The sequence below is a fragment of the Peromyscus californicus genome, unplaced genomic scaffold (assembly GCF_007827085.1).
Source record: "Peromyscus californicus insignis strain IS unplaced genomic scaffold, ASM782708v3 Scaffold_7__1_contigs__length_154581171, whole genome shotgun sequence".
In the NCBI taxonomy this organism is placed as follows: domain Eukaryota; kingdom Metazoa; phylum Chordata; class Mammalia; order Rodentia; family Cricetidae; genus Peromyscus; species Peromyscus californicus.
The window spans coordinates 114,887,295-114,909,188 of record NW_026294595.1 but is presented as its reverse complement, the minus strand read 5'-3'; the positions used below and the strand labels follow the sequence as shown (position 1 = coordinate 114,909,188).

At 37.5% G+C, this 21,894-nt stretch overlaps 1 protein-coding gene across 1 annotated transcript in view; it reads left to right on the top strand.

Annotated features, from left to right (window-relative positions):
• The window catches only part of Esf1 (ESF1 nucleolar pre-rRNA processing protein homolog), a 57,795-nt gene that overhangs the window by 22,634 nt on the left and 13,267 nt on the right, over positions 1-21,894 (top strand). The window contains exons 10-11 of the mRNA XM_052722711.1: positions 12,038-12,159; positions 19,327-19,414. Coding sequence (XP_052578671.1) covers positions 12,038-12,159; positions 19,327-19,414 — 210 coding nt within the window. The remainder of the gene's footprint in view (positions 1-12,037; positions 12,160-19,326; positions 19,415-21,894) is intronic.

Below are 21,894 nucleotides of genomic sequence, written 5' to 3'. Positions count from 1 at the left end.
AGGCTGGGAGCGGGGTAGTTTTTGGGGGTGGTTATACACTTTCCAGCTTACATTTGTCTTAGTTTCTTGGTTTTACTAAGTACAGATTATTCCTGTTCAGTTATAAAAATAGATCTTTCCTAGGTTTGATTCCTCAATTTAGAATATAGAAAATTGAAACCAAGTATCATGTTTTCTAGTTATTATAATTCTTTAAAAAACAAACAAACTATAATTCTCAAGTGATCCCTTTTCCTGTAGCCCTTACTGTTTTCTTCTTTTCTTTCTTTTTTCTTCCCCCCGCCCCCCCACAGGGTGTCTCTGTGTAACAGCTCTGGCTATCCTTGCTTTGTAGATAAGGCTGGCCTCGAACTCACAGAGATCCACCTGCCTCTTCTTCCTGGGTGCTGGGAATTAAAGGCATGCACTACCATTGCCTGGCCCTTACTGTTTACTATTCATGAGGTTTCACTAATACAAAATATATGTTATTGAGTGTTCCATCTCAGTTTTGCTATAGTTAAAGAAATGTGGCCTAATAGAGTAGTATACTGAAAATTTTAAAATGCCAAACCTCAAGATAGATAAAAGCTAGCATAAACAGGAATTGTCATCTACAATATACATTTACACTCACACACATCCCAATAGTTGTAAATCTGCATGTACTTTTGCAAACAGCGATGTTTATGGATTACTGCTGTTTACTCTTACTATTTTTAGTGAATTCATTCCAGGATCTCCTACAGGTACAAAAACATGGCCTGTTATTTGCAGATAACTTATACACATCATCTTTTATACTTAAAATCATCTCTAAATGACTAAGTGAAGGCCATGTAACAGATGTCATATTGTATTTTTTTTTCTTGAATAATGACAAGAATATATAGTTCTACTACCCTGACTCAGCTATAGCTTAGGTAAGTTCTACTTCCACTTGCCTTTTTTTTTTTTTTCCTCCAGTTTTTCGAGACAGGGTTTCTCTGTGTAGCTTTGCGCCTTTCCTGGATCTTGCTCCATAGACCAGGCTGGCCTCGAACTCACAAAGATCCGCCTGCCTCTGCCTCCCGAGTGCTGGGATTAAAGGCGTGCGCCACCACCGCCCGGCTCCACTTGCCATTTTTCTGTTGTCAAATGCTTAACCATATTTCTGATCTATCACTGCAGTAGACTTATGACATTGAAAAGAAACGTTTTTCAAAGCTACAAATATCAGTCCTTTCAAAGGGCTCTTCACTTTGGCTTGCTCTTTTAGGGCCTTTTAATTTAAAAAACTTATTTTTAGCAACATTCCCCACCCTTTTAGAAGACCAGTGAAGAGCATCTAACCACAGTGAGAAGCAGATGCTGGCATTCAGGCTTAGTGCAGTAGTCAGTTATGTGACTTCCTCTTCACACAACAACTGTCACATATGCTCTGGAGCAGCCTGTAGTCCTCTCACACGCTGTTAAAACCACCACTGACAAAAACTCAAATGGTAAAGCTCAGGTGCCAGGCGTCTAAGATGTTATAAATAACCTATAGGCTTTTTTATAGACTAGCTTCCCCAAATAGAAATACTAGGAAGGAGTATGAGCACTTTCTGTGTCTTGAGGTTACCATCAGATTTCTTCCTGAAATGTTAAATCAGTTTATAGTGCCTTTAGTAGTAAGAGTGCTGGTGTCCTGGAATCATCACTATTAGATATGTGCTTCTCACGTTTTACTGAATTAAGTAAAGTTGGTTTTCTCAGAGAACTGAACACCTTGATTTAAAATGTTTTAAAAGCTCTATACAGATGTGTGTATGTGTGTGTGTGTGTGTGTGTGTATATATATATAAATACTTAATCTGTGTGTGTATGTGGAGGTCACAGAACAACTTGCAGGCATCATTTTTCTCCTTTCTAGCATGTAGCTTCTTAGGATCAAACTCCAGTTGTCATGTCTGGTGACAAGTATCTTTATCCACTGAGCCAACTTGCAAGCCTAAACTGTATTTTTTTTTTTTTTTTTTTTTTTTTTTTTTTTTTTTTTTTGGTTTTTCGAGACAGGGTTTCTCTGTGTAGCTTTGCGCCTTTCCTGGAACTCGCTTTGGAGACCAGGCTGGCCTCGAACTCACAGAGATCCGCCTGTCTCTGCCTCCCGAGTGCTGGGATTAAAGGCGTGCCCCACCACCGCCCGGCCTAAACTGTATTTTTGAAAGCTCCCAATAGGGTATTTTTATGTGAACACGTGTTATATGCATGCCTATGAGTGCATTTGAGTGTAATAGTGAAAGAGGTCTTTTTTACATATTATATGTAGTGTATGAGGTAATTGAGCTACTCTTTCTTAACATTGGTTTACACATTTGAAAAGTCGGACTAATAATACTTAGTTTTTGAGGCATTTGTGAAGGTACATTTCATGTCATGTGTATTTTGGTAGTTTTATCTTAAGAAATGTGGGTTTTCGGTAACAATTACCGTGAACTTTCTTCTGTGGTCTTCTATAATATTATACTTGAGTAAACCACAGAAGACCATGTTGAAAGTCCAGAGTGAAATAGATAGCAGGGTCCAGTCATATGGAAACCCATTGTCCACAAACTTGACTAAGATGAACTACTCCTTCTAGTGATACTTAGTTCCTATGGAAATGTAGTAAACCAACCTTATTAACTAGGGTATGTAGCAACATTAATTAGAAGATTCTTGAAAGAGCTGTAATTCCTTATTTTTGTGTTTGTGAAGTAGTATCTTCTACTAGATACTGTTCCTAAAGTTCCTGTCTGACTCTTGAATTTGGTAGATAAGGTGATGCATGTAATTAGCATTATCTAATCTAATTAGTGAATAAGCCTCATTAGACAATTTAGAATAAACAGGTAAATTAAGTATATCTCTTACATGACTTTTCACATATTGATAATTCTATTAATAGGCATGGTGCTTAGAATAAGAAGGAGATAGTAGGTGGTACGGGATGTTAACATACATATTCAAAGTTGAAAGTATTCAGAGCGAAAGCCTGTCTTAAGCAGAGAGAGAGAGCAGAGGGAGCAGGAGAGAGAGGAAGGAGAGGGAAATCGATTTTTAAAAGAAAGTTGAGGAGATCATCTCATGGACTGGAATTGGCAATGAGTAGCAAGAAGGCTACACCGTGGGGGAGAAAGTTCACCAGTTCACTTCTTAAAGGAATCCTTAAAGACCACTATGTGTCAGGGGATTCAAATTAGTGCCAATGGAGACAAAGTGGATTTTGTTAATAGCTGAGTGTGACTGCTAATGAGTAAAAGCCAATCTCTGAGGAAGACTGGAAATTGAGTGTTCATTGCTACTTTGATTGATAATTGTGAAACTGGAGATGGTTTGTGAGAGATTTCGATATTAATATGGGATGTAGGAGATTCCTTCTGAAGACTACACCAGTGGTAAAGCTGTGAATGTCATAGGCCTTTCTTGTTAGAAACACTTGGGATTGGGATCCTTACTCTTGAGAAGGAGGAATGGAATCCAGAGAAGCAAAAGCAAAAGCCCCTCTGTCTCATCCAGCAGAGAGTTCCCCTTTCTTACTGCCTTGGGCCATGGAGCAGGGTTACATCTCTTTCTCTCCACCTTGTCTTCCCTCCACTTTTCAAAGCAGTGTCCTAGTTTTACTCTAGCGTCTGCTCTTTAGCCTTGTCCTTTCCTGTCTTCCTGTAATCTCAGATCTGTTGCTGTCTTCCACTGGTAGCTTACGCAGACATCAGGGACAAGCATATATGACTGTTGAATTATTAATTCTTTATTCAGAAACAAAAATGGTTTGAATCAGTTGTGCATTCATTTTGTTAAGTAGCCCTGATCCAAACATTGCATTTTCAGACATCTTAAAACCTGTTCAGTATTTATTTTTGGCTATTTCTTTATTTCCATTTATTGCCAATGTATTCATTATTTGAAATACATTCACAAAATGTTTTTTGCTCATAACTTTTAAAAAAGCCAGATGTTTTAAATTTTGAATTGAAGGCCAGGAATATAACTCAGTAATAGAGTACTTGTCTAGCAAGACCCTGGGTTAAGTCCCTAGTGCCACAGTGGGGTTGTGGGGAAGTTAAAGAATGGGACGTAACTCAGTGGCTGAGTACTTGTCTAGCTTGAATGAGTTCCCAAGTTTGGTCTTAGAACCACAAACCCAAAAAAGCTCCAAATGTCATACCCAAAACAGCTAGCCTTGGGCTGAAAAAGACAAAAAGAAAAAGGGTTGAGTTGAGAGGAGAGTCAAATGGAAAGCCTGTGCTTAAAAATGAGCTAAAAGAGCTTGCAGTCTGCCTCCTAGTTTGACAATGGAAAAGAAAGATTATATGGTAACTGCAGAGTCACACAACTGTTAGGTGATTAGAATTTTAAAGCTTAGTCATCCAGTTAACAGGGTGACTAAAAAAGCTTTGTAAGGTAGTAAGCTGAAATTAATACTGTGTAAATAACGTTTGAGTCATTTGTGGACTGTATAATAAAAAAGAGAAGCAGGAGCTAGAGAGATGGTTCAGCAGTTAAGAGCACTTACTGTTCTTGCAGAGGACCTGGGTTTGGTTTTCAACACCCATGTGATGGCTCACAACTGTCTGTTAACTCCAGTTCCTGTGGTTCTGACACCCTCTTCTGGCCTCCAGGGGCTCCTGCCCAAATGTGATACAATCCCACAAGCACCTATCTATTAAATATAAATAATTTAATAAATAAATTTCATTGATTAATTTAATAAAAATAATTTTAAAAAAATCTAAAAGTGTTTCTAGAACATTTTCTTTGTAGTTGCTTGTCAGTCTCGTCAGTTTCCTGGGTTATTGAAAGATATTTTCCTAATATTAAAGTGAAAACTAGGGATACTTTTTATGCTGATTATAATACATTTAGTTTCTGTTTCATTTATATTTTTATATTTTTCTAGCATTTATAATAACATCTAGGATTTTTTTATTATTAATTTTTTTTTTTTTTTTTGGTTTTTCAAGACAGGGTTTCTCTGTGCAGCTTTGTGCCTTTCCTGGAACTCGCTTTGGAGGCCAGGCTGGCCTCGAACTCACAGAGATCCACCTGCCTCTGCCTCCCAAGTGCTGGGATTAAAGGCGTGCGCCACCACCGCCCGGCTATTATTAATTTTTTTATTTCTTGAGGTTATAATACAGTCACATCACTTTCCCCTTCCCTTTCCTCCTTCTAAACCCTCCCATATACACTGCCTTGCTCTCTCATGTCCTGTTTTTGCGTTAATTGTTGTTACATAAATGTGTGTATGCGCATAATTCTTAAATACAGAGATATAACCTGTTCATTCTGTATAAGGTTACTTGTATGTGTATGTTTTCTTCAGGGCTGACCATTTAGTTTTGTATAACCAGTTGGTATGCTGTTGTTCTTTGGAGAAGACTATTTCTACTGACTGCTCTTAGCATTCTTGAGTTGCCTGTAGTTTCTTTGTGGGCTTGAGGCCTCGTGAGCTTTGGTGTCATTCTTGTTTAGGCATTCATGTTGGTGAGACTTTGTGGATGTAGCTCCTGACATTCATAGGAGACGTAGTGTCACAGTAAATCCCAGTTCCTCTGGCTCTTACAGCCTTTCTGCCCCTCTTATGCAGTGATCCCTGAGCCTTAGGTCCAGGAGTTGTATTGTAGATATAGCCTTTGGGACTAGGCTCTGCAACTGCATTTTGATTGGTTGTGGTTTTTTGTAATGGCCTCCATGTGTTGCAACAAGAAGTTTGCTTGTTTAGAATTGAGGACTACACTTATTTGTGGGTATAATGACAAATAGTCAGAATATAGTTAGGGATTATGCTGGCTTAGTGAAATGGTGGTTGTAGGTTCTCCTCTAAGATACAATGAATTCACTGGCTCTGTGTAGTTGGCTAGGTTTCTACTACGAGGTATGATTTCCCTCTTGTTGGGTTAGGTTTTTATTTTTGTTTTTATTTTAAGATTATATTTATTTTTATTTTATGTATATTGATGCTTTTTGTGGTAACCAAAATGAATAGTGATAAAAGAAAAGATACTATTTCTGGCGAGTCTGTTCTTAGAGCTAGCTGTGCTGGTGAGGCTGTGAGTGTTGCAGGTTAGAGTAGGGAGAGCACCTGCTATTGTGGATATCCTAGGCCAGTCCCCATCTTAACCCCTTTCCCAGAAGAAGGAAATGGACTGTCAGTGTATGTGAGGAAGCTAGTTCAGAAGGTGCTGTATTGGGTTCCTAGCTTTAAAGTATGTTTACCGTCTGCCGTATTAGACTTTAGTATGGTGTAGGTGGTATGATTGTTTTTGCTTATTTTTAACTCTTGCTTGGAATTAATTGAATACTGTAACTGAAATAGTATCTTTCATCTGCTGAATATTCCTCTACCATTTTCGAGTTAAAAGTCCTAGATTTTCTTCATCTTTTCTGGTTTCTCTTCTAGGAATCGTGTTTGATTTGTGTTTTATGTGTTACTTTCTTCGTTTGTGTCTGATAATTCTTGACTTCTGTACCTTTGGATCTATCTACACAACTTACTGGGTAATTTCTTCAGTTCTGCTTTTATTTCATTGATTCTTTCTCTGTAGTATATGTGTTGTCACTTGGACACTGACTAGATGTTTTTTACCTCTGGGAGTTGCTTTTTTCTTTTTTCCTCCAAACTTGTCTCATCCTTTTGATAATCTTAATTTTTTTAATTTCCTCTTTCACTTTTTTAAGTGCTGATTTTATATTTCCTATCTCAATTTGCAAATTCATAGTTTATGCTTCTGTCTTACTGGTTTTTGTTTCTACTTTCTCTAGTTCATCAGGTATTTTAATTGGAATCTTGTTGTCTTGAATCTTTCTCTTCTTATAGGAAATCTGTATCAGAAGGACTCTTTTAGAGAGTATTTGTCAGGTGCCTGGGGCATTTCTAATTCAAGACCTATCGAATTTTTGAGTTGGTGTATTTGGGACCACACAAGTAGTGTGAATTCCAGCCACAAGTCCATGGCTTTGTGGGCTTGTGGTTACAAAGTCTCTAAGGGAAACTGTATTTTTACTCCCCCTGATCTCCATGTACTCCCCCTGAACTATAGGGGGAGGGTCATCATCTACTGGGGGCACATTTAAAGATCCCGGGACCTCCCACCATGATCAGACTTCAAACTTTGTCCCCTGCCTCCTTGGCTAGCAGCCCATAACAACCCCAAATCCATACTAGACCATATTAGCTTAGTATGTATCCCCAAGGAAAACTCCTTGCTTCTGAACTAGTTTAATATTTCTGTTTGGGCTTCCTTGTTAAGACTTGACTGAGGAATTCTTTTTCTTTGTATCTTAGTCATTCATGTAAAAGATTTCATTCATTTTCTACCTTGCCTATAAATGTATAAAAGTAACAATAGAACAAATAATTTCTCAGTCTTTGCCATCAATAAGTTAGCAGATTGTCTTACCCAGACTTGGCCAGAAGTTAGTCTGCAAATATGAGGCTATCTTGGTAGTATGTTACTGTGATTACAAACTGCTTGGGAGGCAAGGAAAACATACAAATAAACATGAGACAAATACAAGAAACAGTAGCTCCCTAATGAGGCCCACATGTCTTGTATTTGAAGTCAGTGTTTTAAGAACATTGAACTCTAAGAAGCAGGCCTAGGAGACAGTTTGATGTGTAGTAAAGTTAATACCCTTCGAAGTGGAAGCCATTATTGTTTTAAGGGAGACTGAAAGGGCATTTAGAAAAGGTTAGAGAAAGATAACTTAAGTTCTAGACATATGTAAAGCATTTTCTACCAGTGTTGTTATTGTCTAATCACTTTAGACAATAACAACAAAAAGTAACATCTATTCAATGAGTACTTTGGGCACATCTGTGAATATTTATTAAATGTTTGGGGGGAGACACAATTGTTAGGTGAGTAGAAATTCCCAGTCTGAGCATCTTTCTTAGACTTATCCTTATTATCCTTATTTTATCTTTGTTGTTTTCACATAGTAAATGTAACAGGATTCTAATAGTATTGAGTACAACCAGAGAACATTTGTTGACTCTGACTGACTGACAGCATTAGCTATTTGCTGTTATTATAGACTGTAAACTAGTTTTCTTTGTACTTTCCAATTCCATGTGTTGTTGTTCCCAGTCAGTGGGGTGAAACAGATTTGAGTCACTTTTCCCTTCCCTTGCTTTCTTATTCTATAGACGTTTATAAGATGTGTGCTATAGGACTCGCACTAGCTACTAATCTGGACTAAGTGTCCCTTTGATCCTAGTTACGGGAGTAAATGTGTCCTTCTTTGTCCTAGCCCTTTCAGGAGTACTATGCTATTTTGAAGAGGTGCCTTGATGGCAGTGCTCCTCAGGACATGACTGGTGGTTTTCCTCTATAAAACCCAGTACCCAGAATGAGTTCCACATTTGGAGTTTTGGTGTTAGTGACGGTGGTTAGTAACATTTTAAAAGTGTTTGGAATTGAGTGCCACATAGTCTAATTTATAACACACACAAAATTTTTAAGAGATTGATATGTAAGTGTTCATAAATACTCCCAGTGAGTCCTAATCCTTTATTTAAGTAAAAAATGCCAGTTTTGACCTATATGAGAACTCTTAAAACCTGCATTTTGTTTTTATAAACAAAGCCTGTAATAGTACCTAGTTGAGTTGTTTTAAAACATTCATATCCTTTGAAGACTTTTCAAATATTTCATGTGGATAAGGTCAGGAGGAATGTATACTCTTCTTATAGATTTTGTGAGAATATTATGAGTCTTTTTGTATGCACAGAAACTGCCAAAATGATTCTGAATAGATTGTGCTTATTAAATTATTATTGTCATATTGAATCATCTGTAGGTGTGGCTTTACCCCTTGTTTGTGGGATTATTGATATCTTTAATTTATCAGTCTGTGGATATATGCTTAAAGTTTTTTTTAAAAACCAATTTGTACAAAACTAAAAGCAGTTATAATGAAGTTGTTTTTCAGTCACATCGTGGCTTCTCTTAAGTGAGGCTAAACCGACTCTGAAGAATGTTCTTGTGCATTTGCCAAGAGACTTCTGGGATGGGCATATTTTTAAGAATTCAGAACATAAACAGTTGTAATCTGTGGCAAGAGATTTAAATGACCTCATGATGACAATGAGAACAAAGCATTTTTAAGTTACTGTGGTAGTGTGTTAATTCACTGCAATGTGTTTGTCAGTCCTCTATTTTGGTATAGTAAGTGAGAGCCAGGCAAAGAAAACTACAGACTGACTTGAACTCAAGATATTTCTTTATTGCTGGAAACAAACTAAGTTCCAGAGAAATATTATTTCCTAAGGTTAAATAGTACATGCATTATTCTAGAACTAGTGGTTCATGTGAACCAGTTAGAGACAGAAGCCATTTGGACCTTAAAGTTTTGATTCCTTTTCTATTGGAAATAATATGTTCTAAACATCAAAGATCAAACACTTGGCAGGAAATAATCCTTCCTTCAAATAGTTTAAGACAGACATGTTTATTCAGTACTTACTGTGTGTTTGGGACTGTGCTAAATATTATGGAATGTGAAAGAAAGTGACTCTACATTGTTTTTAGTATACAGAACTGGCATATGCAGGTGGAACTTAGGAAAAAAACTATATATTCAAGTACCAAATAAAATGACATCTCACTTACATGATGCAAATAATCACATAACCCCTTTCCAGAAATTACCTCTAGCCACGGGCATGGTGGCACATACCTTTATTCCCAGCTTTTGGGAGGCAGAGGCAGGTGGATCTTTGTGAATTCACATCGTGAGTTCTAGGCCAAACTGTGTCTCAAAAAAGTAAAAACAAAAGATTTTAAAGATTTAACTATCATCTAATAATATAATAGTATATCTATGAAGTTTGAGGTTAGACTGATTATATGCTGATCTGCGTGCATTATATATGTTACTCTATCTTGTTATGGAAAATCAACTTGTTTTTATCAGAATTTACTGCCTTTTCCTCCTATGTGAGGATCTCATCTTAACATTCCCTAGGTATATTACTGGTTCATTTGAAGATCTGTATATGACTGTATCATTCACATATCTTCTAAAATCTGTGTACTAATGTAAAATGTTTTTCTCATAAAGAGTGGGTTTTAGTGATTTATTTTATGTGTACGAGTCTTTTATCTGCTTGTGTATTATGCACTCAGGGCATACTTGGTGCCCTCAGGACAGAAAAGGGCTCTGGATCCCTAGAACTGGAGTTACAGGAGGTTTTGAACCACCATGTGGGTGCTGGGAATCAAATCTAGGTCCTCTGAAAGAGCAACCAGTGCTCTTAACTTCTGAGCTCTCTCCAACCCCAGATATATTTTTTAATTGAAGATTGTATTTCTTTTTTTGCATCTAACAAATCAGAGCTCCTACCCTCAGTATTTCATATATAATTTAATTTAATACTTTTCTAAGTCCTAGAAATTTGGAGATTATGTCTTTGCCTAACAGCCAGGAAATGGACCTTAGCACTCACCTGTTTCAACCTGGTCTTTAGCACTCACAGCACTGTTGTTACTAGTTCTATATATTTTGACATCTACCAAGTATTTTGAAGTTCAAAGGGAGGGAAGTATATGTGGGAGGGAAGGATGAATTGCATCCATCTAATCTCTACCAGATTTATTTTGTGTCCTGAGACCAAAGGTAAATTTGAATGAGTAGGTGGTAAAGCCTAAGCTGGCCAAGGTCATCACTACTACCAGAGTAAAAAATATATAACTACTTTTCTGTCTTCTTTGAAGATGATGGTATTTACTTATTCATCTACTTTTGTTAGAAATTTTGAAGGACATAGTTAGATATGGAGTTTTAAATATTTATATGACACAAAATCCATCTTTTAAAAATAGCAAATGGGCCGGGCGGTGGTGGCGCACGCCCTTAATCCCAGCACTCAGGAGGCAGAGCCAGGCGGATCTCTGTGAGTTCGAGGCCAGCCTGGGCTACCAAGTGAGTTCCAGGAAAGGCGCAAAGCTACACAGAGAAACCCTGTCTCGAAAAACCAAAAAAAAAAAAAAAAAAAAAATAGCAAATGGTTTGGCATGGTGGCACACACTTATAATCCAGTCTGTCAGGCCGCAGGGCCAAGAGGATCACCACAAGTTCAAGGCCTGTCTGGCCTACATAGTTAAGTTGGGGACCAGCCCAGTCTTCGAGTTCTGCATAGTGCGACCCTATTTCCATATAAACAAAATAAAATGTAACAGTGAATGGAATGATCAAAATGGTCATTTGAGAAAAGAAGCAACTGATCTAATTCATCTTCCCAAACACATTCAAAATGCTATAAATGCAAAAACAGTCCTGGAAATGATTCTAATTGCTAAATACCTTAAAAATTCTAGTTTAATGGCCAAACGATAGATGAGTCAAGAGCAGAATATAGGAGCAAAAGCTTTAGAGATGAACCATGAAAACAAATAACAGCATTGAAAGAACCAAGCCATGTAGAGTTGAGGGAAGCTGGTGGCCCTTTAGTTCTTAATTCTATAGCCTTGGAGAATACTTAAGCAGTGACTCAAGGATTTGTTCTCCAGTTTTTGTTGGTCACAGTGCCCAGGGAACACAGGCTTTCATTTGAGTGACAAGAAAAACTAGAGATAATGAGTTATTAGTTGTAGCTTGTGTTTTTGCTTCAGAACTTTTTTTCACTCAAGTCTTCACCAAAAGGCAGACAAGCAGGAATTCTTCTTGGAGGCTCAAAACAAGTATAGAGAGAGGAAGTTTAAACCTAAGTAAATATTTGGGTTCCTTTTTCCTTTATTTTTTAAATTTTGTTTGTTTGTTTTGAGACAGTATTTCTATTATATAGCCCATTTGAACTTAAAGTCAACCTTGAAGTACTGGGATTGTAGGTAAACCACCATGTCTGACTAATATATTCCCTCCCTCTCCCTCCCTCTCTTTCTCTCCCCCTCATCTCTGGAAATTGGTTACCTGTCATTTTGTGGCCTTAATATTGCAGGTATTCATTGTTGGATATACCTACGTACATAAATTATGTATGTCTCTTTTTGCTTTTGTAAGCTTTTAACTGACTGAGCATACACCATTTTCAACTAAACAATTTTTCCTTTTCCAGGCCTTAAGGAGAGTGCAGAAGAGATGGTCAAAAACAAGTTGGAGGGAAAGGATAAACTGACCCCTTGGGAACAATTTTTAGAGAAGAAGAAAGAGAAGAAAAGACTAAAAAAGAAACAGAAGGTATTCATGCTAAGTGACCGGGTGTTTTGAATGCCAGTTGTATGCTTCACACCCCACCCATTAATTTGAAATGTTGGTCTCTGTGACAGAATCTCACTGTATGTATGACCCACGCTCCTCCCCAGTGCTGGGACTGTAGGTGAGAGCCACCACACCCATCTACAAGGAAATAATTTTTGGACCTTTATTGTGATAAAGTGGCAAAGTAGGGTAAAAGTCCTACTCCCTGATATGCTACCTCTTTTTTACTACAGCTTTCTTCAAAATTTATATAGACAGTTAAATGCCATTAATAGAATAATTCCACAAGTAGTGAAGCTAATAGTTTCTGGGAAGATTTTCTAATCTGAGACTTTCCCCCTACTTTTACTTTTTTCTTCTTTTAGTTTTGTTTTGTTTGTTGTTTTTTTTTGAGACAGGGTTTCTCTGAGTAACCCTGGCTGTCCTGGAACTCACTTTGTAGACCAAGCTGGCCTAGAATTCTGAGATCCACCTGCCTTTAATCCCAGCACTTAAAGTTATGCACTACTACCACCTGGCTGACTTCTCCTTTTCTTATTTGTATCCCTTTAATTTCTTTCTTTTGCCTTATTGCTCCAGCTAATGCTCAAGCTCAATATTGAAAAAAAAAAGTGGGAATAATGGACAGCCCTGTCTTGTTCCTTATTTCTATAGAATTGCTTTAAGTTTTTCTCCATTTAGGATGGATGGTGTTGACTGGGTTTGTCACATAAAGCTTTTATTATATTGATATATTCCCTCTAGTATATAAAAGAGAGATAAAAATCTCTCTTGGATTTTTATCATGATGGCATCTTGAGTTTTTTTCAAAGGCTTTTTCTGAACTTACTAATTGTGTACTAATCATGTTTTTTCTTTTTAAGTCTCCTTATGTTACTCATTACATTTATTGGCTTGCATATGTTGCACCATCCCTGCATCTAATATAAAGCCAACTTGGTCATGGTGGATAATCTTTTTGATATATGTCTGTCTTGCAAATATTCAGCTTGCAAGTATTTTGTTGAGGATTTTTTTTTTTTTAATCTATGTTCATCAGGGATATTGGCCTGTAGATTTCTTTTTCTGTTATGTCCTTATCTGGCATTGGCATTAGAATGATACTGGCATCCATCATAGAAGGCGTTTGGGAGTACTCCTGTTTCTATTATTCTTTAAATTTTTAAGAAGATTGACTCAGATCTTTGAAAGTGGTGAAATTCTTCTGTGAATTCATCTGGGCCTGGGCTTTTTTTCTGTTTGTGGTTTTTTTTGTTTGTTTGTTTGTTTTTTTCTCAAGACAGGGTTTCTCTGTGTAGTTTTGGTGACTGTCTTGGATCTCGCTCTGTAGACCAGGTTAGCCTCAAACTCACAGAGATCTGCCTGGCTCTGCCTCCAAGTGCTGGGATTAAAGCCGTGAGCCACCACAGCCCAGCTCTTTTTTTTTCCCCCCAACAGAAGCCTTATTATTACTTTTTCAGTCTCATTTGTTATGGATCTGTTTAGATTGCTATAACTTTGATAGTTTGGGTGAATCTAGAAATTCACCCATTTCTTTTAGATTTTCCAACTTAATGGCATATGGGTGTTTTAATTATTCCCTTATCTGAATTTCTTTTATGTCTGTTGTAATGTTTCCCTGTTTATTTCTGATTTTGTTAATTTGGGTCTTCTCTTTCATTCTTTTGGTTAGTTAAGCCAAGGATCTGTCAACTTGTTTATCTTCTCATGGAACCAGCTCTTCGATTTGTTGATTCTTTGTATTGTTTCCTTTGCTTCAATTTCACTGGTTTCTACTCTGGTTTTTATTATGTCTGGCCATCTACTGGATTTATCATTTTTTCCAAAATTTTTAGTTGCATCATTAAGTCATTTATTTGTGTTCTTTATAATTTTGTTATGAAGGCACTTAGGGCTATAAATCTCCCTTGCAGGACTGCTTTTAATGTCTCTCAGAGATTTTGTTGCATTGTGGTTTTATTTTCTTTTAGTTACAAGATTTTTTTTCTTTCCTGGTTTCTTCTTTGACCCATTAATCATTCCAGTAATGAGTTGTTTACTCTCCATGAGTTTGTGTACTTACTGAAGATTTATTTGTTACTGATTTTAGCTTTTATTTAACTAGGATCAGGTAAGATACATCGGAATTTGTTAAGAATTGTTTTGTGAGCTGGGCATGGTGGCACACGCCTTTAATCCCAGCACTCGGGAGGCAGAGCCAGGCAGATCTCTGTGAGTTCGAGGCCAGTCTGGTCTACAGAGTGAGTTCCAGGATAGGCTCCAAAGCTGCACAGAAAAACCCTGTTTGGAAAAACCAAAAGAGTTGTTTTGTATTTCATGATATAGTCTATTATAGAGAACCTTCCATGGGCTGCTGAGTAGAATACATATTCTTTGGTGTTTGGGTGGAATAAGTCCATTGGATATATAATATTATTTGTTTCTGATGTTTCTGTTTATCTTTTGTCCAAATGATCTATTAGAGGAAGAAGGGTATTGAAATCGCCTACTATTAATGGGTTGATATTAATCTGTGCTTTTAATTCTAGTAGTACACATGAAATTGGGTGTACCAATTTCAGTACATATATGTTAAGATAGTAATATCTTTTTTGGTTAACTGTTCCCTTGATTAAAATGAAGTGCTTATGGTAGTTTGAATGTAATTGACCCCTATAAGCTTATTAGGAGTGACGCTCTTAGGAGGTGTAGCTTTGTTGGAGGAAGTTTCTCACTGTGGGGGTGGCTTTGAGGTCTTCTATGCTCAAGATACACCCAGTGTCTCAGACCACTTCCTGTTGCCTGTGGGTCAAGGACTCTCAGCTCCTTCTCCAGCACCATGTCTGCCTGCATGCTATGATGATAAGGACTAAACCTCTGAAAATATAAGTCACCCCAATTAAATTTAAATGCTTTTCCTTTATAAGAGCTGCCATTGTCATGGTATCTCTTCACAGCAATAGAAACCCTACCTAAGGCAGTGCCCTTTATCTCTTGATTAGTTTCTGTTTGAGGTCCATTTGTCAGATGTTAAGACAGTAACACCTACTTGCTTCCTGTTCCTTTTGCTTGGAATACTTTTTCCATCCTTTCACTTTAAGATGGTCCCTATCTTTAAAGCTGAGTTTCTTGTAGACAACAGAAAGATGGACTTTGTATCTTAATTCATTCAGCCAGCCGGTGTCTTTTGATTGGAGAGTTGAGGCTATTAATATTTAAAATTATTGAAAGGTGTGTATTAGTTGCTGTCATTTTATTGATTTTTGTTGTTGTTTGGTTGGTTTTTGTTTTTGTTTGGTTTGGTATTTGTGTTCTTAGTTGTTTTTAGTATTTCATTAATTACAGTTCCATTTGTCTTCTTTCTAGGGTCTCTTGGCTATGCTTATTCTTCACTAAGAAGTATTGTTTCCAGTATTCTCTTTAGGCTTGACTTTTCTGGACATGAACTCTTTTAGCCTATTTGAGTTGTGGAAAGTTTTTCTTTCTCCTTCAACCATGACAGATCGCTTTGCTGGGTACAGTAGTCTGTGTAGGTAGTTTTGTAGAACTTGGAGTGCATTGCTCTTTTGGCTTTCAAAGTTTCCATTGTGAAATCGGCTGTTATTCCAATGGGTTTTCCTTTTTATGTGACTTAGGATTTTCCTCTTGGAGCTTTCAATACTCTCTTTATTCCGTTTAAGTGTTTTAACTGTGATATGTTGTGGGGAGTTTTGCTTATGGTCTTCTCTATTTGGTATTAGCTGTGCTTCTTAGATCGTCTGGGTATATCTTTCCTTAGTTTGAAAGTTTTCTTCTAGGAGTCTTTTGAACATCATTGTTCAAAAGCCATTGACCTAGGATCATCTGTGCCTATAAGTCAAAGATTTGGTCTTTTCATGGAATCCCAGTTTCTTTCCTATGTTTTGTTTTGTGTTTCTGCTTTCTTCATATTCTTTACTTGTCTTATTCCTCTAGTTTGTTCTGATCATGTGTCTTATATTTGATCAATTTTACTTATAAGGCTTTCCTCTGAGTTTTCTAATTGTGTTAAAATTTTCAATTCTATCTTCATTTCAGCTTGAGGTCTCTTCAGTATTTCTATGCCTGTTGAATTCCTTTCTCAAATCTTGTATTGTCTTTGTCGTGTCATTTCAGACTTATGTTTGTGTTTTCTTGGGCACCACTCAGGTGTTTTGTTCTCCTTGAGTTCATTGAGCTATTTGATTGTGTCTTTAAACTCCAAGTTCTTTGATTAGTATTATGATTGTTCAGTTCTGTGTCCTGGAGTTCATCTTGGCAATACTCACTGGAGACCATTGCTATAGAACTGGTGGGTTTGGGAGGACATACTGTCTTGACCTTTCATAGTTTTTGTGCAATGAATCTGCAAGTGTTTGCTTATTGTGTTGGTCATGGATCTGATGCGAACACAGCAGACTAATGTGATGCCTGGAGGTTAGAACAGGAATGAGTGGGTCTGTAATTGTGGGTAAGCCTGGGAATTGGGAAGGGTGCAGTCACGGTGGGGTCAGGTGGGTTCACCAGGCTGAGCCAGAGCACATGATGTCCAGGTCTAGCTCGACCTTGAGACTGGATCTGACACAAGCAGCTTCAGGACCGAAGTTAGGAGGAATTGTACCATGTACTGGTGTCTTGCCGCCTGGGTTTGGCTAAAGGGTCCCTCTAAATGAAGGCTCCCAGATCTGGCAAGTGCCAGAGGGAGGAAGAGCAGCCAAGAGAAGATCTGGATTTGTTAACATTTAAAATACATACAGTAAGTAATCAGTGTCTTCAAGACTTGGTGTTCTGCACCAGACTTGATGATAGCATCAGATGCCTTCTGACTTCTTGGTGCCTTTAAAGCTTAATGGATCATATCATTTTGCATCCAGGATGAATATATTCTAAGCATATTTATTAAAATGACAGGGATATTTTAGATTCTTAGAAATAAACCCAGTTTGATTAGTCTTATCTCAGTTTACTTTATGGTCTTATTTGTTAGTTAAATAGACCAATATAGTATAGACAGTCTGTTCAAATTGTATTAGGGAAATTTTAGCTTTCAAAATTATTTAAAATAGACTGATAGTTTATAGTGGTAGACCACAGATAAAACAAGTTGTTTATTTTTGTTTTGTTTTCTTTTGGAAATGGTCTTACTAAGTAGCCTTGGCTTACCTGGAACTTGTTATGTAGGCCAGGCTGGCCTCAAACTCACATCTGCCTCTGCTTCCTTAGCACTGGAATTGAAGGTGTGTCCCACCATGCCTGGCCTTAAAAAAAATTAGTTTTTAAATTTTTTATGTGTTTGTCTGTGTAAGTGTATATGCACATATGTGTGCATGTAGATGCCCAAATATGCCCTTAGAAGCCATAATTGAGTGTTGGATCCTTTGAAGCTGGAGTTAAGGTGGTTGTGAGCCATCTGACATTGGTCCTGGTATCAGAACTCTGGTCTTTTTATGATAAAGTAGTGGTTGCTTTTAACTTCTGAGCCGTCTCCTCCCCAAGGTCATTTTTTAAACTGAAAATAAGAACAGAGCATTAATTTATATGTTTTAAAATTTTGTAGTAGAAATCATTTCCCCTTTAAACAAATAGATTGTTCTAAATATTTGAGATAACCTATAGTGTTTGACTTTGTTATTGATAATCACTGCTGTTTTTTAGTTGTAGCAAATATCAAGTCATTCTCTTTACTGATTAACCAACAATGTTCTCCTATGAATATCTATATCCCTTTATAACTCTTATGTCAGTTGAATATTGAATTCAATTGAAGTATTATTTTATAAATGTCTATGTATGCATCTTAGTTTGGTTTCTGTTGCTATGATAAAATATTCTGACCAGAACAACTTGGTGAAGGAAAAGGTTTATTTCATCTTATACATCCAGGTAATAGGCTGTCTCTGGGGAAGGATGTTGGGGTAGGAACTAAAGCAGGACACCGCTTTCTGGCATGCTTCCTCTGGCTTTCTCAGCTACATTCTTTATGCAACCCAGGACTAAAGCTGGCACCACCCACAGTAGACTAGGTCCTACTGTGGTAATATATTGTGTACCCTAATAAAGTTTGCCTGAGGATCAGAGGACAGAGCCAGTCACTAGATTAGACATAGAGGTCAGGCAGTGGTGGCACACACCCTTAATCCCAGTACTGGAAAGCACACATGCCTTTAGTCCCAGGAAGTGATATGAGTGGACGGAGAAAGGTATATAAGGCGTGAGGAGACAGGAACTAAAGGCTATTTTTGGCTGAGGCCTTTCGGGTAAGGATTCAGAGGCTTTCAGTCTGAAGATTCATGGAAACAGGATTGACTGAGGAGTTGGCGAGGTGAGTTTGGCTGTGGCTTGCTCTGCTTCTCTGATCTTGCAGCTCTTACCCCAATATCTGGCTTAGGGTTTTATATTAGTAAGACCATTTAGCATTCAAACAACACTCTACTTCATCAATTAGCAGTTTAAAAAGTGCCCCCACAGACATGCCCACAGGCCAATCTAATGGAGGCAGTTCTTCAATTGTGAGTCCTTCTTCCCAAGTGACTCAAGTTTCTGTCAAGTTTACAAAAACTGAACAGCACAGTATGTCTCATTACTTTCTAAGGACGGGGACCACATATCTGATAATATTCTCTTACAAAAATTGTAGTTTCCTGTTATTATTTTCCATGCATATGTGAACATATTCTTGGGTGTGTGCACATATGTGTGTGGGTGCATGTGCAGACTGCTCTGCACCTTTGGGGGTTGTAGTTTGTTTGTCTGAATTTGTTTGAGATCTGATCTCTTACTGAACCTGGAGCTTACTTACCTATTAGCTAGACTGGCTCTAGAGATGTTTCAGCACTCCAGGCCTCATCCCTCCTGCCCAGCACTGGGGCTACAGATGTACTTCTTTTTTTTTTTTTTTTAACATGGGAACTAGAGATATGAACTCAGATCCTCATGCTGTACATAGCAAGCATTTTGCCAATTGAGCATCTCATCAGCACTTCTTGACTATTTTCTGATTGTTTGGTGGAAAAACAAAAAAATTAAGTTAGAATTATTTTATAAATTAACTTGTTTTAGACTTTTAATTTTATATTGAATTTCTTGACTTCAAAAGTGCTTATTATTTTCTTCGTATTCACTTATTGCGGTACTTACAATGTTGAAACTCTCTTTACATTCCTCTTTAAGGCTCTTGCTGAAGAAGCTAGTGAAGATGAGCTTCCTTCTGATGTTGATATGAATGATCCCTACTTTGCTGAAGAAGTTAAAAAAATAGGTAAGTCAGCCTGTATTTGTGATTTTTTTTTTCAGTTGGAATCCAAAGAAAAGATGATATGGGTTGAAAACAATTGATGGTTTATAACCAAGTCTGTCCTGTAGATTTTAGTCATAAATCATATTGAGAAGAGCCAACATGCCCCCTGTACATAGAAGATATAAAATAATTCCCTTATAAAAGAAGATTTCCGGGGCTAGAGAGATGGCTCAGAGGTTAAGAACACTGGTTCTTCCAGAGGTCCTGAGTTCAATTCCCAGCAACCACATGGTGGCTCACAACCATCTGTAATGATATCTGGCTTCCTCTTCTGGCCTGCAGGGATACATGCAAAACAGAATACTGTATACATAATAAATAAATCTTTTTAAAAAAAAAAAAGTAGAAGATTTCCTTATTTTTATGTTATATATGACTATTTGGCGTGCATATATGTGCACCACATGCATGCCGTGTCCGAAGAAGCCAGAAGAGAAGGATGTCAGAACACCTGGAACTAGAGTTCCAGATGGTTATGAGCTGCCATGTAGTGCTGGGAAGCTAACCTGGGTCCTCTACAAGAGCAGCAAATACTCTTGACTGCTAAACCATCTTCTCTCCAGCTCCCTCATTATGAGACTTTTAATAAGAGTGAGTTTAACAGTTTAATAGGGGCTCTTTTCTGGAAATTTTCTTTATAGCTAGCCAGATGGACTCTAAAAGAATAATGGGATTTAGAATGAAGAATAGTCTCATTGCATGATAGTACTTGCACTCCAGCACTCTCTCTTGCAAAGGCAGTGGAGAATTTGTCTGGCATGTATATAGTTTTTAAATGTATATGAATGTGTTTGGGAAGGTTGAGGCCATACTTGGGCAAGTCAGTGCAGAAACCATTGTAAGTATTTCCAGTTGCTGTTGTGTGCTTTTCCTTCCCCTCGTCTTTATGCCACACACAGGAACTCCCAAAGGCTTATTCTTGGAGAACTGCAAGCTGGCATTGTAAAGAGAAGTAGTTTATGAGGTTTCCCTGCTTCTTGTCCCTCCTGACCAGTGGGCTAGAACAGTCCTCAACAGGAAAAGTCAGAATTGCTTAAAATTATTTCCTGCTTGTTATAGCCTTTTAGCACTGACATTTTATTGATGAAAGATTAAGTTGAATAAATTCTATTATAGGATATGAGACTCTTAGGAATTGGAAAGGGAAATGGAAACCTAGCATATTCTGCTTTTTATCATACCTGTGTGGTCATTTCTAAAAGATGATGAATTTTAGCCTTTTCCTTTGACTGACACAAAGTTTATTATGGAGTGTTGTGAAACATTAAAGTTTCCTTATTTTGTGTCCAAAGTGCTTCATTTAATAGATGTAATCTGGTCAGATTGCAGAACTCAGAGAACTCAAAAAATAACCTAAATGGTTCAGTGGTGTGGGGTAGCCAATTTCTTAAAGAGAGCACATTGAAATTGCACGTAAGCTTTCTCTAGCAGTAGTATCAAACATTCTGAGTGAACAATATAGGAGAATTTGTTTGTTTTCAATGTGTTCATTTCAGAATGCTCCATAAGAATTGTTTCTATCTGGTTTTAACAGTTATTGGTGTTTGGTTGTTTTGGAGGAAAATAGGCTGAGAACTTTTCACATGAAATGTATGACTAAAAAGGGTGTCTTGCCAAGTTTGTTCATTCTACCATTAAATATTGTGATTGTCAAACGCAGTGCAGTCTGATAGGCTAGAGCTATGCAGTAATAATAAAGACAAGACAGTATCTTTTGTGCAGTCTGGTTTTAGGGAAGATGTACTAAAAATAGAAACAAGATTATTTAAGTATGGTAATGTTTTAAAGGAGAGTGGTACAGAGACTATAACGAGAAAAAGAAAGAGAAAATGGGGGCATCCTGTAAATAGGATAGGCACAGAAGGCTTCCTTGAGGTGATGATATTTGAGCTGAGACCTTGGGCATGAACTGCTAGAGGAAGAACATTGCACAGGAAGGAAAAGATGTAAAATGAGAAAGAACATTTTATGCAGTGTTGGAGAAATTGAAAGACATCCATATCGCTGGGACATGGTCAGAGAGGGAGTTCTGTGTGGAGCTAGGGTGGAGATCTAATAGGACGTGGCCTTCAGAGCTTTATTGTCATGACAGAAAGTTAGGATTTTATTGTGAATTATAGCAAGCCACCAAATAGCTTTAAAGAAAGAAAGTGACATCGTCTGGTATATCTGTTAACATACTGCTGATTGCTGCAAAGAAAACATGTTGAGAAAGACACTGATGAGAACTAAGAAACTCAATTTTTGCAGAAAAAGGTCCATTGCTGGCCCCAAAACAGATCATTCTGGGGAGAGTTATTGCCTAAGGAAATTGATAAAAGAAGTTCTCAGCTTTAAAGACTACTTTGGTCAGGATACCTGAGAGTGGATAAGGACAAGACATACAAATCTGAAGGCCAGACAAGAGGCAAAAGTATAGAATGCGCAGCAAGGATAACAGG